Source organism: Pseudopodoces humilis, chromosome 29 (assembly GCF_049639895.1).
Source record: "Pseudopodoces humilis isolate 2021_Gansu_Grassland_sample_001 chromosome 29, ASM4963989v1, whole genome shotgun sequence".
NCBI lineage: Eukaryota > Metazoa > Chordata > Aves > Passeriformes > Paridae > Pseudopodoces > Pseudopodoces humilis.
In genome coordinates, this window is record NC_142228.1 from 1,396,914 (window position 1) to 1,411,793 (window position 14,880).

Genomic DNA, 14,880 nt, shown 5'->3' on the forward strand with positions numbered 1-14,880 from the left:
AGTCCCTCCCACACTCCCCCGTGCCTCAGTTTCCCTCCCCGCCCGCACTGAAATGAGCGGAGCCGTGTCCCACAGCGTCCCCTTTATTGCGATATGCTGCTGCCCCCCCGCCCCACACCGGCCGGAGGGCGAGGGGGGGCTCAATAAATACTCCAGCATTAACCCCCCCCCCCCCCTTTAAAAACCACCGACACCAAGAAGAGAGCTCCCCAGCACCCCCCAGCACCCCCATCCCCTCCCCGCTCGCCCCCGCCGCCCCACCGGGGTGGCACCGGGGGCTGATTGTCAGGCCGAGCCCCCCCTCCGCTCGAGTCCTGCCAGGATTTGGGTGCTAAAACCGGCACGGGGAGGGGGTGAGGGTGCACTCAGGACCCATTCGCACCCAGATTTGGGGCGCCCGGGGGGGGTGTCCGAGCCCCCGCCCCCCCGGTGCGGCTCAGTAGAAGCCGTAGTAGCCCCCGTCGGTGACCGGCTCCTTGTCGTAGAGGTCGCCGTTGCGGGCCGGGGGGGAGCTCTCGGTGCTCGAGGGGTACGGGGACACCCTCCGCCGCTTGCACTCGTACAGCCCCGAGTCCGGCGAGTCCCCCGAGGCCACAGCGGCGGCGGGCTCGGGGGCCCAGCCCTCCGCCTCCTTCCCCTTCTCCTCTCGGGGCTCCCGGTACCAGCCCAGAGCCGCGGCGCCGCCCTTGGGGCCGTACTGCCCGGGGCTCCAGCCCCCCGTCACCCCGAAGCCCCCCGGCCCCTCGGGGTAGTAGGGCAGGGGCGGGTGTGGGGCGGGGGGCAGCGCGAAGGGTTTCACCCCATAGGGCACCAGTTTGCCCCCCCCGTACCCCCCGTCGTAGCCGCCGAACTCCAGCGCTCCGGGGGCGGGGGGCTGCTGCGGGGGGAAATACCAGTGAGGGGGGTCTTTGGGGGGCGGCAGGGGCAGCGCAGCCCCCCGCTCCCCCCCGAAGAAGCGGCCCGGGGGCAGCGGGTACTGCTCGGGCAGGAAGGGCTGGAAGCGAGGGGCCGGCAGCAGCTGCTGGCAGCCCGGAGCCTCCGGGGGGGACGGGGTCAGGCGGTCGCTCTCCGAGGCCGTGTACATCCTGGAGGTGCGGGGGGAAACACACGGAGAGGGTTTTTTTTTTGGGGGGGGGGGTCCTCCTCCCCCAGGGAGCGGGGGACAGGAGGGAGGGGGCGGCACTCACGAGTCAAAGTTGTCCCGGAATCCTTTGGCGAAGGGGTTGTGGTCGATCTTCAGCTGGGTGATCTGGGGGAGGGGGGGATGTGGAGATGAGGAGGGGGCTGCCGGCGGCTTGTCCCTGCTCCTTGATGTCCCCCCGCTGTCCCTTTCACCCCCATCCCAGCAGAATCCCACCCTCCGCCGGGGCAGGGGGGCTCAGGGGGCTGAGGGGAGTCGGGAGGGGCCACTGGGGAGTCCAGGAGGGGCCTGAAGGGATCCAGGGGGAGGCTCTGGGAATCTGAGGGGATACTGGCGGCACTGGGAGGCCTCTGGGATGCCGAAGGGATGCAGGGGGAGCCCCTGGGATGCTGCGGAGATGTGTGGGACGGTTCTGTGGGACAGTGGGATGCCGAGGGGATGCAGGGGGTGGTTCCGAGGGGACCCCACAGGGTGGTTCTGGAAGTCTGAGGGGATACTGGCGGCACTGGGAAGCCTCTGGGACGCCGAAGGGATGCAGGGGGAGACCCTGGGACGCTGCGGGGATGCACCGGGGGTCTCAGGGATGCTGCAGACAGCGGGGAGGCCAGCGGGGTTTTCCTGAAGCTCAGGACACCTTGGAGGGTGCTGGGGGGCTGCCCTGGGGGAGGTTTGGGGTTGCTGTGATGACACCGGGATATCCTCACTGCTTTCTGAGAGGATGCTGGGGGCATTCCTGGAGTATTTGTGAGCTGGGGGATTTTGGGGAGGGGGCTCGGGACTGGCAGGGGGTCTGGCACTCACATCGGCGTTCTGGTAGGCGGTGACGGCGATGAACTGGGTCTCGGGGAAGGCGAAGGTGTGAGTGTGCGGGGAGGGGTAGCCTTCCTCCCCCTCGCCCTCCCTCACCTCCGTGACGTGCAGCCGCGGCTGGTACTTGTGCAGCGACTGCAGCACGATCATCTGCGGTGGGAACACGGGGGGCACGGAGCCGTCAGGCCGGGGAGGGGTCACCGGGAGCTTCCAGGGCTGCGGGACCCCTCCGCTCACCTGCCCGACGTTGTTGGAGGCCCCCTTGTTGTTGGTGAGCTTCAGCTTCCCGAAGGAAACCTCCTGCCTCATCCAGTGCGCGCCCGTGTTGGGCGAGTCGGGGTGCAGGTACAGGCGGTTCCCTGCGGGAGGGGACAGCGGCCAGGGGGTCACCGCCACCCCGCCAGCCCCGGGAGGGCGAGGAAAGGGACGGAGAGCCCCCCCGAGGTACCTGGCACGTTGCCCTCGGCTTTCCCGCACTGCACCCATTTTCCGCCCTGGTAGCGCCAGTGGTGTTGGTCCACCAGCACCACGTCCACGCAGACGCTGTAGTGAGCCACGGGGTTCAGCCCCGACACGCTGAAGCTGAGGAAGGGGAACATGCGCCTGGGGAGGGGACAGACACACGGACACCGTCACCCCCCCCTTCTCCCCGCTCGGCCCTTGGTGCGCAGGGCAGCGCCGGGGGGGCGTGATGGGGAAACTGAGGCAGCGCGGTGCTCACCCTCCTCCTCCTCCTCCTGCTGCTGCTCCCCGGGCTGGGTGCCCGTGAGGAGCTGAGTGACCCCGGCAGCTGGGGGGCTGCTGTGGGGGCCGAGCCCCCCCCTCCCCCGGTATCTTCCTCCCCCTCCCCAAGCACCTTCCGGATCGGAAACCAACACCGCTGCTATTTCGGGCCGGGCGCCAGCCCGCGCCAAGGGCAGGAAGGGGACACGGTGGGACCGGGGGGGACCACGGGGTGGCAGCTGCCACCCCACCCCGGGGGGCTGCACCCCGCGTGTCAGCCGGGTGTCCCCTCAAATCCGGGCTGGGGCAGCTCTGCTCCCTGCTCTGGCCATCACTCGCCCCAGGCTCCCCCAGTAGCCCCCAGTAGCCCCCAGTAGCCCCCAGTAGCCCCCAGACTCCCCAGTGACCCCCTGTAGCCCCAGTGTCCCCAGTAGCCCCCAGCCCCCCCAGTCTCCCCAGCCTCCCCAGTAGCCCCAGTAGCCCCCAGTAGCCCCCAGTAGCCCCCAGACTCCCCAGTAGCCCCCAGTAGCCCCAGTAGCCCCAGTAACCCCAGTAACCCCAGTAGCCCCCAGTAGCCCCAGTCTCCCCCAGTAGCCCCCAGTAGCCCCAGTAGCCCCCAGTAGCCCCCAGTAGCCCCCAGTGGCCAGCTGAGGCTCGCTGGCCTCCCCAGCCGTGGAATTTTGGGAGTTTCTGGATCTCCGATGGCCGGAGCTGAACACCAGCGACCCCCCAACTCTGCAATGTCACCCCGTTAATGTCACTGGACCCCCCCCAAAACCCGCCCGGGGGACACCGGGATCCCCCAGGCACCGGGAATAGTCACCCCGAATTCCCGAGGGGAGAAATGGGGGGATTCGGGGGTGGGGATCGGCCCTGGCCCCCCCAGGAAACGGGGCTCGGGCAGCGCCGGGGGAAGAGCAGTGGAAAGAAAATTCAGCGGGTGGTGGCTGACTCAAAATTGCCCTTGCGAGAGAGTGGGGAATAGAAAAAGAAAGAGAAAAATTAAAAATAAATGGAAAAATAGAAAGAGAAAGAAACAAAGGAGAAGAGAAAAAAAAAAAAGAGAGAGAGAAGAAAATGAAGATTAAGAAAAAGAGAAAAAGGAGGGGGAAAGGGGAGAGAACAAAAGAAAAAGAAGAACAAAAAAGAAGAGAGCAAAGAAGGAAAAGAGGGGGAAATGGAGAAAAATCAGGAGGAAAAGAAAAAAGAAGATAAAGAAGACTAAAACCAAAAAGATAAAGAGAATAAAAAGGAGAATAAAAAGAAGATAAAAAGATAAAGATAAAAAGATAAAGGAGAAAGCAGCCGTGGTGAGGAGGCGCTCCCCGCGTTCAGCAGCGATCCTGGCCCTGAGCATCCCCGCTCCCCCCGAGCCCTCCCAGACCCCGTTTTCCCCTTTTCTGTCCCCAAAGGAGCCTCCCCCGCCGGCTCCCATCTCCTCTGGAGCGATCACAACGGGGCTGCACGGAGGAAAGGGGGGTTCCAGCCGCCGATAAAAAATTACAACCACATTAAAAACCGCCTGGGTGCCGCCGCAGCCCCGAGCCGAGGCACCGGCCACCCCCGGGCCGAGCTCCCAGCGCGGCTTCTGCACCAAGCCGAGCTGCTGCGAGGTGCAAAGAGATTGAAAAAAAACCAACAAAACCAGTTTTTTGGCGTTGTTTTTTTATGCCTTTTGCTCTCACAGCGCGTTCCCCGGCGCTGCCCGGCTCGGCTCGGCGCTCACACGCTGCTGCTGCCGCGGGGAAACCGCACGGGCCCGGCCGGGCACGGCAGGGTGGGGGCAAGACCCGAAACCGCGCTCGCCTCGCCTTTATTTTTAAATCCTCGGCTCCCCGGGGCTCGGGCAGTGCGGTTTGGGAGGTGCCCCCCTCCAAAAGGACGGGTGGGCAGCGCTGGGTTCACCGGCTGAGGGGTTTGTTTTGGGGTTTGGGGCGTCACGGGGACAGCGAGAGAGCGGCTGGTGGCACTGGGGACACTGCGGTGGCTGGTGGGGACACGGGGGGAAGGAGAGGAGGTCCAGGAGCTCAAAACCCCCCCAGGAGCGGAGCCTCGGCAGCCCCCGGCAGACACGGGGGGGCTGCGGCTTCCTGAGCCTCCTCCTCCTCCTCCTCCTCCTCCTCCTCCTCCCCCGACGGCAGCGCGGGGACCGCAGGAGCCACCACGGCCGCGGGGGACACGTGCCAACCCCCGCTGCTGCACGGCGGTGGGGCACAGGTGTGGGGCTGGGGACACGGCGGGGTGGCACGGCATGGCACGGTGACATGGCACAGCTGCTGGACACGGCACGGTGACACCAAAGCACCGCACGGTGACATGGCACAGCTGCTGGACATGGCACGGTGACGTGGAATGGTGACACACCAAAACATGGCACGGTGACACGGCGCAGTGGTGACACACCAGTGCATGGCACCGTGACATGACATGCTCACACACCAGTGCATGGCACCGTGACACAATACTCGCCACGGTGCCACAGCAGGACGAGCCTCGGTGCCACTGGCCAGCTGTGCGGCACATCTGCACATCTGCACATCACATCTGCACATCTGCACATCAGCACATCTGTACTGCACATCACATCTCCACATCTGCACATCTGCACATCTGCACATCTGCACATCTGTACTGCACATCACATCTGCACATCTGCACATCTGCACTGCACATCTGCACATCTGCACTGCACATCTGCACATCTGCACATCTGCACATCTGCACAATCACATCTGCACATCTGCACAATCACATCTGCACATCTGCACATCTGCACATCTGCACATCTGCACAATCACATCTGCACATCTGCACTGCACATCTGCACATCTGCACTGCACATCTGCACTGCACATCTGCACATCTGCACATCTGCGCTGCCCGCTGTGGGTGACAGGCTCGATGTCCCAGCGCAGCGGGACACGGTGACAAGCGGGACACAGCTGCCAGCCGGGCACGCCGTGTCCCCAGGCCAGCCCGTGTGGGGACAGCCAGCCCCGAGTGTCCCCAAAGGGCGCTGCCAGCTCTGGTGTCCCCTCCTCGTGCTCGGCCACCCCTCAAATCAAAGCCTCGTGTGACCCCAAAACACCGGGATCCCTGCAAAACCCCAAAAGGCAAAAAAACCACCCCTTTGTGTAACCCCAAAAGGCAAAAACACCCCTTTGTGTAACCCCAAAAGGCAAAAACAACCCCCTTTGGTAACCCCAAAACACAGGGATCCCTGCGTAACCCCAAAAGGGAAAAAACCCCAACTTTTATGTAACCCAAAATGCAAAATAACCCCTTTGTGTAACCCCAAAATGCAAAATAACCCCTTTGTGTAACCCCAAAATGCAAAATAACCCCTTTGTGTAACCCCAAAATGCAAAAAACCCCTTTGTGTAACCCCAAAATGCAAAAAACCCCTTTGTGTAACCCCAAAAGGCAAAGGCAGGCCCCGTGACACCCCAAAAGTCAGGGCCAGCCCCTGAGCACCCCCAAAATGCCAGGACGGGACCTGCGTCACCCCAAAGTGCAGCGGCTCGGCCGCAGAACCCCAGGGCAGGAATTCCCCGTGCCCGGAGAGTCCTTGGGGGTTTCCACAGAAATCCTGAGCTGGAGAGCCCCGAGGGACCCGGGGGGACCGGAGGGGACCCGGGGGGACCGGGGGGGACCCGGGGGGACCTCGGGGGGACCTCGGGGGGGGACGGGGACAGGGTGGGAGAGCGGCAGGAATTTGGGTTTGGATGTCGGGGTGGCTCGGGACGAGCGCGGCACAGCAGGAAAGGCGGCAGCAGTAAAATCCCAGCGCCTGGCCAGGGTCACCCCAGTGCCACCGTGTCCCCAAGCCAGCCCCCAGCCCCAAATCCTCCCCGGGGGTCCCGGGGGGGGCTGCACCCCATCAGCGCTGAGGAACCGGCGGGATGGGAACGTGTCCCATGTCCTGCCCCAGAGCCCCCCAGCCTGGCAGGTCCCTGATTTGGGGTTCGGGTCCCCTTCGGGTCCCCTTTTGGGGTTCTGGTCCTCCCTCGGGTCCCCTTTTTGGGGGACAAGTCCCCTTTTGGGGGTTCGAGTCCCCCTCGGGTCCCCTTTTTGGGGTTCGGGTCCCCCTCGGATCCCCTTTTGGGGTTCGGGTCCCCTTTCGGGTCTCCTTTTGGGGTTCAGGTCCTCCCTCGGGTCCCCTTTTTGGGGTTCGGGTCCCCCTCGAATCCCCTTTTGGGGTTCGGGTCCCTCCTCGGGTCCCCTTTTGGGTTCATGTCCCACTTTGGATCCCTTTTTGGGTTTCGGGTCCCCACTCGGATACCCTTTTTGGGGTTCGGGTCCCCTTTTTGGGGTTCAGATTCCCCTCGGATCCCCTTTTTGGGGTTCGGGTCCCCTTTTTGGGGTTCAGATTCCCCTCGGATCCCCTTTTGGGGTTCGGGTCCCCTTTTTGGGGTTCAGGCCCCCCTGGAGCCCCGCGCTGGGGTTTTTCCTGTCTCAGCAGCCCTGCACGCCGAGCGCTGCACGAGCGGCTCAGGCTCGGGGGAAAACGGATGTTCTGTGGCTCTGACTTTGACGCTCCCCACGGGCTGGGCTCGCCCCGAGCCCCCCCTGCACAGAGCGAGCCCCCCCCTCACTCAGCCCCTCATCGTGGGGGGATGGTGCTGGGGAAAAAACCCCAAAATCGCCTGGTTTCAGTCCGGGCAGGACAGGGGGGGGATGGGATCTGTGGGGCCACCCCAATTTCCCAGACCCTGACACAGCAGGGAGAGCTCCCAGCACCCAGCTGGGAAAAAGAGGAGAAAAGGGGGGAGAAAAACCCCAAAAAAGCGGAATTTCAGCACATTCCTGCAAGGCCTGAAGGGCGGCGGGTGACAAGCGCCGGTTTGGGGTCCCCGGCAGCCCCTAGGGTGGCACTGGGGACGTGTCACCCCCTAGGGTGGCACTGGGGACGTGTCACCCCATCCGTGCCGGCGCTGGGAGCGGGGCCGTGGCAAACCAAGCGGCCCTAACGTGTTTAGACTTCCAACACATTAAGCAGGTTGGGCTCAGCATCGAAGTGACACCATCTGTCTCTCGGCCGAGCGAGCCGGGGGGCGAGGCCGGGCAGAAAGGGACCCCCCGGGCACGGGGATGGGGCTGGGCAGGGGGGGCTGCAGGGGGGGCTGTGCCAGCTGCTGAGGGCACAGCGGGGGGACGCGGCTCTGTTTCCCCCTGGGCAGAGGGTTTGGGGAGCCCCTCGGGATGATCTGGTGGCGGCTGAGCTCTGTGTGAGCCCTGCTGTGTTCCCATTGCCAGAGTGATCCCATTCCCAAAGTGATCCCATTGCCACCGTGATCCCATTGCTGGTGATACCATTGCCAGAGTGATCCCATTGCTGGTGATCCCATTCCCAGAGTGATCCCATTGCCAGAGTGATCCCACTGCCAGTGATCCCATTGCCAAAGTGATCCCATTGCTGGTGATCCCATTGCCAGAGTGATCCCATTCCCAGCCTGATCCCATTCCCAACCTGATCCCATTCCCAACCTGATCCCATTGCCACCGTGATCCCATTGCTGGTGATCCCATTGCCAGAGTGATCCCATTGCCACCGTGATCCCATTGCCAGTGATCCCATTCCCAGAGTGATCCCATTGCCAGTGATCCCATTGCCAAAGTGATCCCATTGCCAAAGTGATCCCATTCCCAGAGTGATCCCATTCCCAGAGTGATCCCATTCCCAGTGATCCCATTCCCAGCCTGATCCCATTCCCAGCCTGATCCCATTCCCAGCCTGATCCCATTCCCAAAGTGATCCCATTCCCAGTGATCCCATTCCCAGTCTGATCCCATTCCCAGCCTGATCCCATTCCCAGCCTGATCCCATTCCCAGTGATCCCATTCCCAGCCTGATCCCATTGAGACACCCGAAGCGCAGCAAAATCCGGTTCCTCCTCATCCTCATCACGTGGGGACGAAGGACGAGCTCAGCATTTTGGGCTCCCCTTGCTGCGAGTCTTGGACCCCCACAGGGCCCGCGTGGCACCCAGACCCCCCAAACTGAGGTTTTGACAGAGGTGGGGATAATTCTAAACCCCCCCCAAAACCCCCCCGACCCTCTCCCAGCCCCGGGAACCTGCAGCGCGGGCCGGAGGCGGCACGGAGGGGACAGCGAGGGCTGTGGCGACACCAAAGGCGCTTTTGGCAAGCAAGACGTGGCCAGGACGCTCCCCCTTCCCTGGTCACACGTGGGGCAGGCTGCCCCACAGAGCAGCGAGGGGGTTTTCACCCCACGGAGGGGACAGCGAGTGGCGGGGGTGTCACCCACCCTCGGGGGGGTTTTCACCCCACGGAGGGGACAGCGAGTGGCGGGGGTGTCACCCACCCTCGCACGGCGCTGCGGGGCGGCAGCAGCTCCTCGCCACTTGTTGCAGCGCCGAGCTCCGGATCCGGCCCGTGGGTTGGGGCCGGATCAAAGCCGCCCGCAGACCCCTGGCAGCGACACCACCTCTGCCACCTTCCTGTCACCGAGTCCCCTGTCCCTCCCTGATACACGTGGGGACACCCCCAGACCCTTTTCTCCTTCCCACAAGCTCCCCAAGCGAACAGCACCAGGGGATGTCTGGGGTGCTTTGCCTCCTCCTCCCAGGCTTTTCTCGAAACCTGTGAGCCCCCTCTTGCACCCCCAGCTCCACAAACACCTCCCAGCTCTTTAGGGAGGCGAGGCAGGACCCCTCAGCCCCCCCCTGCCTGTCCCACCCCCCTCACTGCCGGTGTCCCCGCACCCCCCGTGCCACACCGGACCCCCGCCACCCCCGGTGTGCCCGTGCGGGTCCGGGTGGCGCTGCCGGTCTCTGTCCCCGGTGCTTTCAGGTTCCCCTCGGTGCCCTCAGGTCCCCTGCGCTGCCTCACGCGTCTTGCGACAGTTCCCTGTCCCCTCCCATCCCCATTCCCGCTCCGTCCCGGTGCGCTCCAGCGCATCCCAGTCCCTCCCAGCTCCCCGCCGCACCTCAGCCCCGGTTCCTCCCGGTTCCCCCCGGTTCCCCCCGGTTCTCCCCGGCTCTCCGGTCCTCTCCCAGAGCTCTCTCCCGGTCCTCCCGGCTCACCTGCCCTGTTTGGTGATGATCATCTCGGTCTGGTGCTTGTGGAACTTGGCCCAGAGCGGGTAATTGTTGAGCATCACCTGCACCTTCCCGGCCGCCCTGTAGCCGGGCAGGGCACAGAGCGGGGGGCACAGCGGGCCCCCCCCGCCACCGAAACCGCCCTCGGCACCCGCGTAACCTTCCACCGGAGCGGCGGGAGGCGGCGGAGCCCGGTACGGCGGGCACGGCCCCAGGAACCGGCCGCCGAAACCGCCGGGAGCGCCGTAAGAGAGCGGGGGTGCTCCCGGTTCCGGTCCCCCGCCATCACCAAAGAAAGCGGCTGCGGCGTCCCGGGGGCCCGGCGGCTCCTTGGCGAGGCTGGCGGCGGTGCTGAGCATGGGGGCGGCGGCCCGGGGGGCCCCGGTGCCCGGCTCCAGCGCGCCCATGGACGGGCGGGGGGCACCGGCCCCGCTCAGCCGCTCATGGGGGGTCCCCGCCGGCGGCGGCCCCGGGACGCGGCTCCGGTCAGCGCTGCCCGCCTGGCCGGGTTCCCGCCGCCCCCTCCATGCCCGGTGGTCCCGGGTGGGGGTCCCCGAGCTGCGGCGGCGGCTCTGGGACAGCCAAGGAATGTGGGGAAAAAAAAACCCAACAAAAAAAAAATAACCCCGCAAAAAAACACCCGAAAACACCCAGAAAAGCCCGAAAAGCGCCGTGGGCTGAGGGGGGAATGTTCCGCGCCCCGCCGGTGCCGCTGCCCTCACACGCTCCACCGGCACAGGGCCCCGCGCCTCTTATCCAAAGAAGCGGCTCCGCTCCGGGAGCTCCGCCCTGCCAACCCTCCCCACCCCCGCGGGGGCGGCACCGAACCGGGGCGGGCCGGGGGCGGGGAGGGGGACCCGGAGCCAGGGACGGGACGGGGGACACGTGGAGGGGACGTGGGGCACGGGGAGGAGGAGATGGGGGGACACGGGAGGAGCGTGGCAGGGGTGGGGACACGGGGGACAAGTGTGGGGATGGAGGGACAAGGTGGGGGGGCCACGCTCCCGCCGTGGGGTTTGGGGGGACACGGGGAAGGGATAATTGGGGTCCTCCCCTACTCTGGTGTCGCTGCTGGAGGGGTGACACGATGAGGGCTCGGTCCCCTCTCTTCCGCTGGTTTTGGGGTGCTCTGAGACCCCCGGGGAGCTCAGCCGAGCCCGTCCCGTGCCTGTCCCGTGCCCACCCCGAGGCCAGGCCTTCCCGGCACTTGTCCTTGACCCCGCTGTGCCTGGGGAAGTCCCGGTGTCCCCTGCAGCCGCCACCGAGGCATTTGGCTCTGCCCTGGCCGCTTCCCTTGGCAGGTGCCCAGCTCGGCTCCCGTCAATATTTTCCATTCCCGGTGGGGCTCGGTGCCACCCCGCCGCTCCCACACCGCACGGAAGGACGGGTGACAGTGCCGCTGTCCCCGCTCCGGGCAGCTCTGGGTCCTTCCCGACACCTGCGGGTGGGGGAAGAGGGAAAAGGGGACCCCTGAAGAGAGAAAAGGCAGCCCTGAACCCCCTGGGATCCGCGGTCACGGGTGGAGATCCCCACGGGACAGCGGGAGCAGCAGGGGACAGGGGACAGGGGACAGGAGTGGGGACAGGGATAGGGATGGGGACAAGGAATGGGGACAGGGATGGGGACAAGGCACGGGACTGGGGACGGAGACAGGGACAAGGGACAGGAATGGGGACGGGGATAAGGATGGGAACAAGATAGCATGAAGGGGACAGGAATGGGGACAGGAGACAGGAACGGAGATGGGGACAGGAATGGGAATGGGGACAACTGGAGATGGGAACACGGGTGAGGATAACTGGGGTGGAGATGGGGACAGGGATGAGGATGGGGACAGGGATGAGGATGGGGACAGGGATGGGTCAATGAGGAATGGGGACAGCCCTGCTTCTCCCCGGAGCTGTGGGGCAGGAGGAAATGGGGAGTTAAGGCTTCGCAGGGCGGCCTGAGGGGTGGATGGACGGGACCCCCAGGACCCCCGGGACCGCCGGGGCAGGCGGGAGGGGCTCGGGGGTGTCCCGGGGGTTGTGGATTGGCCCAGCAGACACAGCTCAGCAGCCACCCGGGCCGCCTTTCCAGCCGTGCCATTGTTCAGAGGGATCCCAGCCTTCAATCTCTCTGCAAAGCCCCTCCTGCTGACCCCCGCCGCCCCCTCCCCACGCTTTTCGGACTCCCTGAGGTTGGCAGTGGGGACAGCATCCCCCCGTCCAGCTGTCCCCACCCTCCCGGGGCACCCCCAGACCGCCAGGGCGCTGCCACCCCCTCCCCACCCACCGAGCAGAGACCCCCCCCTCTGCCGAGTTCCCAAGTGAGAGAAAGAAGGAAAACAAGGAAATTTCAAGAATAATATTTTTCCAGGAGGGAAAACAAAGGCCGGAGGGGGGGTTAAGGATGGGGAGGGGGGGAAGCCACTCATTAACGGGGGGGGGGAAGCGAGCGCTGAGGCACAAACGCTCCTGACGTCACCTCGTGCTAATTCATTCCCGTTTTGCCATCGCCGCCGAGGATAAATTCACACGGACGCTGTCCCCGCTGCGGGATCAGCCGGCGTGGCCACCCAGAGGGTGTCGGGCTCGCCAGTGTCCCCACCGTGCCCACAGCTGGGGACCCGCCACCTCCACCCCTCGCCCTGAGGGTCCTGGACGGTGCCAGAGGGGTCCGGAGGGGAGGGACGAGGAGTGTGGCCCTGTCCCCAGGATGTCACGCCCTTGAGTGTCCCCCTGGCACGGTAAAGTGACACCAGGGACACTGGAAGACGCGGCAGGACTCCTGGGGAGATTGTTGTCACAAGTGTCCCCGTGCAGCCGGGACTCGCGCAGGGCCAGGAGGGCCAGGAGGGACAGGAGGGACAGGAGGGACAGGAGGGACAGGAGGGACAGGAGCCGTGTCCTGACGGTCACCTTGACCACCAGCTGTCCCATCGGCAGGCGACAGGGGTGTTCGGGGACACCCCGGACACCTTCGGGACACCCAGGACACCTGTGGGACACCCCGGACACCTCTGGGACACCCCGGACACCTCCGGGACACCTCTGGGACACCCCGGACACCTCCGGGACACCTCCGGGACACCTCCGGGACACAGGGTTCCTTGGGATGGGACAGTCCTGAGCTCGGCCCTCCACAAAGAGGGACCACCGAGATTTGGGGTCCGACCCCTCCCCACCCCCCTCCATCCTCACCCCCAGGGCCCTTCCTGGAGCGCGGGAGCTCCGGGACCTCCTCGGGGTTAAAGCCCCTCCCTTCCCAGCGCCGTGCCTCAGTTTCCCCTCTGCCGGTGGCTGATGCCGGGCTCGCGTGGCACAGCCGAGGATCCCCGGGGGTGGGGGGCGGTGGTGGCCGAGGCCAGCACCGTGTGGCCGCCGTGCCCGCTCCCTCCTGGGCACCCGTGTGGCTTCCGGCACTCGCCAAACGCCCGCACAGAGGGGCCAGGAGGAAGCGGCTCGGCTGCAGGATACGCCCCGGGGGGGTTGGGGACACATTTGTCACCACGGGCCACATCCCTTGTGGATTCCCGGGCATCCCAAACATCCTTGAGCCAAGCCTGGCATCGCCCCGTTCCTCAGTTTCTCCCATCCCTGGGGGTCTCCCGGCACGCTGAGACCCTTGGTGGGGGGATCATCCCGGATATCCCCTGTCCCCTCTGGGGAATGTCACCGTGTCATCCCGCCACCAAAACCCCGCACAGGGACCGGGCAGAGGCTTGAATCCAGCCGGGGGTGCAATTCTGAAGTCCCCAAAGTGTCCCCAAAGTGTCCTCACAGCTCCCTCCAGCCCAGCCCCCCGGGCAGGTTCTGCCTCTGCCGTGGAAGGAGCCGGCAGGAATTTGGCTTCTGGGGACCGAGGGGGAAACTTGAGGGTAATTTTCTTAGTCAGTGGCATCGTTCCTGTTTTCATTATTAAAAACGAGCACGAGGGCACCGGGCACCCGCGGGGGGCTAAATTTGGTCTCAGGGAAAACCAAAAATACTGCCCCCACCCCGGAGGAATTTGCATCTCGCCGCTGCTCGAAGGCAGAGCGGTGACGAGCGCTTCATGGAGGGATGAATTGCAAACCGCAGGGCTCCCGGCCCTGCCCGGCCACCTGCCACCCACCCGGGGGACCCCCGGCCCGGGGCCGCATCCGCCGCCCACCTGCAGCCAGCGCCGGCTGGGACGGACGGATCCTCATCCCCGCTCCCTACCCCGGAGCAGAGAGACCCTGGGACCCCTCCCCAAACTCCCCCGGGTTCCCTCCTGTCCCACAGTGGGGCCACCACAAGGATTTTGTCCCCCCCCCCCCCGCAAAAGCTGGCCGGGTCCCTCGCCACCAGCAGCGTCCTGTGAGTCACAGCGGGCTGGGGAAATCGAGTCACGGCCGGGGAGCGGTGGTGGGTTTGGGGGGGCTCGGTTCCCCCCGTGGAGGGTCCCCCCCCAGGCCGCGGCTCCTCACGCTGCACCCCGGAGGTGTCACCCTCCTCTTCCTGCCCCAAACCCCCCTGCAGCCCCTCGCTTTGTGGGAGCCCCCCGCTTTGGGGGAGCCCCAGGGAGGGGAGGGAAGGAGGGGAGCGGGGAGGGGGTCGTGGGGAGCCTCTCGAACCCCCCCGCCCAATTCCTGAGCAGCGCTGGGAGGGCGCTCAGCCCCCCGCACCTCGTGGGAAAGGGGGCACCCAAGGGTGACAGGGGTGGGTGTCCCCTTCCCCAGCGCCACCAGGGCCAGCCGGGGGTGACAATTCGGTGGCAGCTCGGCGGGGCGGGGCGGCGGGGGGTGGCTCAGCGGCCCGGGGAGGGCGAGCAGACGGCTCCTTAATCTCGGGGAAGGAAGCGGCTCTGGTTACGGAGCTGCCCTCGGTGTAAAAGGAGAGCGACAGGAAGAAAAGTCATTAACATCGTTCCAGCCGCTGCCACCCAAAACCCCGCTGGTGCTGAGCCCCGCGCCGCCAGCACCGCTGTCCCCCGTGTCACCCGTGCCACCCGTGTCCCTCGTGCCACCCGTGTCCCCCGTGCCACCCGTGTCCCCGTGTCCCCAATGCCCCCCGTGTCCCCCGCGTCCCCTGTCCAACGCCACTGTCACTGCGCACCCGGGGGGCACCGGGGGTCCCGGCAGGAGATTCCCCCCAAAAATCCCCTCCCTGGGGTGGTCCCGCTGCCGGGACCGAGCGGTGG

The 14,880-nt window shown here is 65.9% G+C and overlaps 1 protein-coding gene across 3 annotated transcripts; it reads right to left on the reverse strand.

The window, feature by feature from the left end:
* Window positions 1–284: 284 nt before the first annotated feature.
* On the reverse strand, window positions 285–10,142 carry TBX21 (T-box transcription factor 21). Of its 3 annotated transcripts, none has more exons than XM_005533803.3 (6): window positions 9,721–10,142; window positions 2,400–2,554; window positions 2,189–2,310; window positions 1,943–2,101; window positions 1,188–1,249; window positions 285–1,085 (listed from the first exon to the last, which is right to left on the reverse strand). In XM_005533803.3, the coding sequence occupies exons 1-6, from the start codon at window positions 10,140–10,142 to the stop codon at window positions 437–439; spliced, it is 1,569 nt and encodes a 522-aa protein (XP_005533860.2). In that variant the 3' UTR covers window positions 285–436. The 3 variants fall into 3 exon arrangements, with proteins under 3 accessions (XP_005533860.2, XP_087924180.1, XP_014117758.1); XM_088068054.1 differs by having other exon boundaries at window positions 2,400–2,533; window positions 9,721–10,096; XM_014262283.2 differs by lacking the exon at window positions 9,721–10,142 and adding an exon at window positions 8,751–8,784.
* Between the last annotated feature and the right edge of the window lie 4,738 nt (window positions 10,143–14,880).

Excerpts from the sequence above, each read along its gene's own strand:
- TBX21 (XM_005533803.3), bottom strand. The coding sequence starts at position 10,142 with ATGGGCGCGCTGGAGCCGGGCACCGGGGCCCCCCGGGCCGCCGCCCCC. Across the intron at positions 2,555-9,720 it reads ATCATCACCAAACAGGGCAG|GCGCATGTTCCCCTTCCTCA; the intron begins GTGAGCCGGGAG and ends TCCCCTCCCCAG. Across the intron at positions 1,250-1,942 it reads CCGCCTACCAGAACGCCGAT|ATCACCCAGCTGAAGATCGA; the intron begins GTGAGTGCCAGA and ends CCCCTCCCCCAG.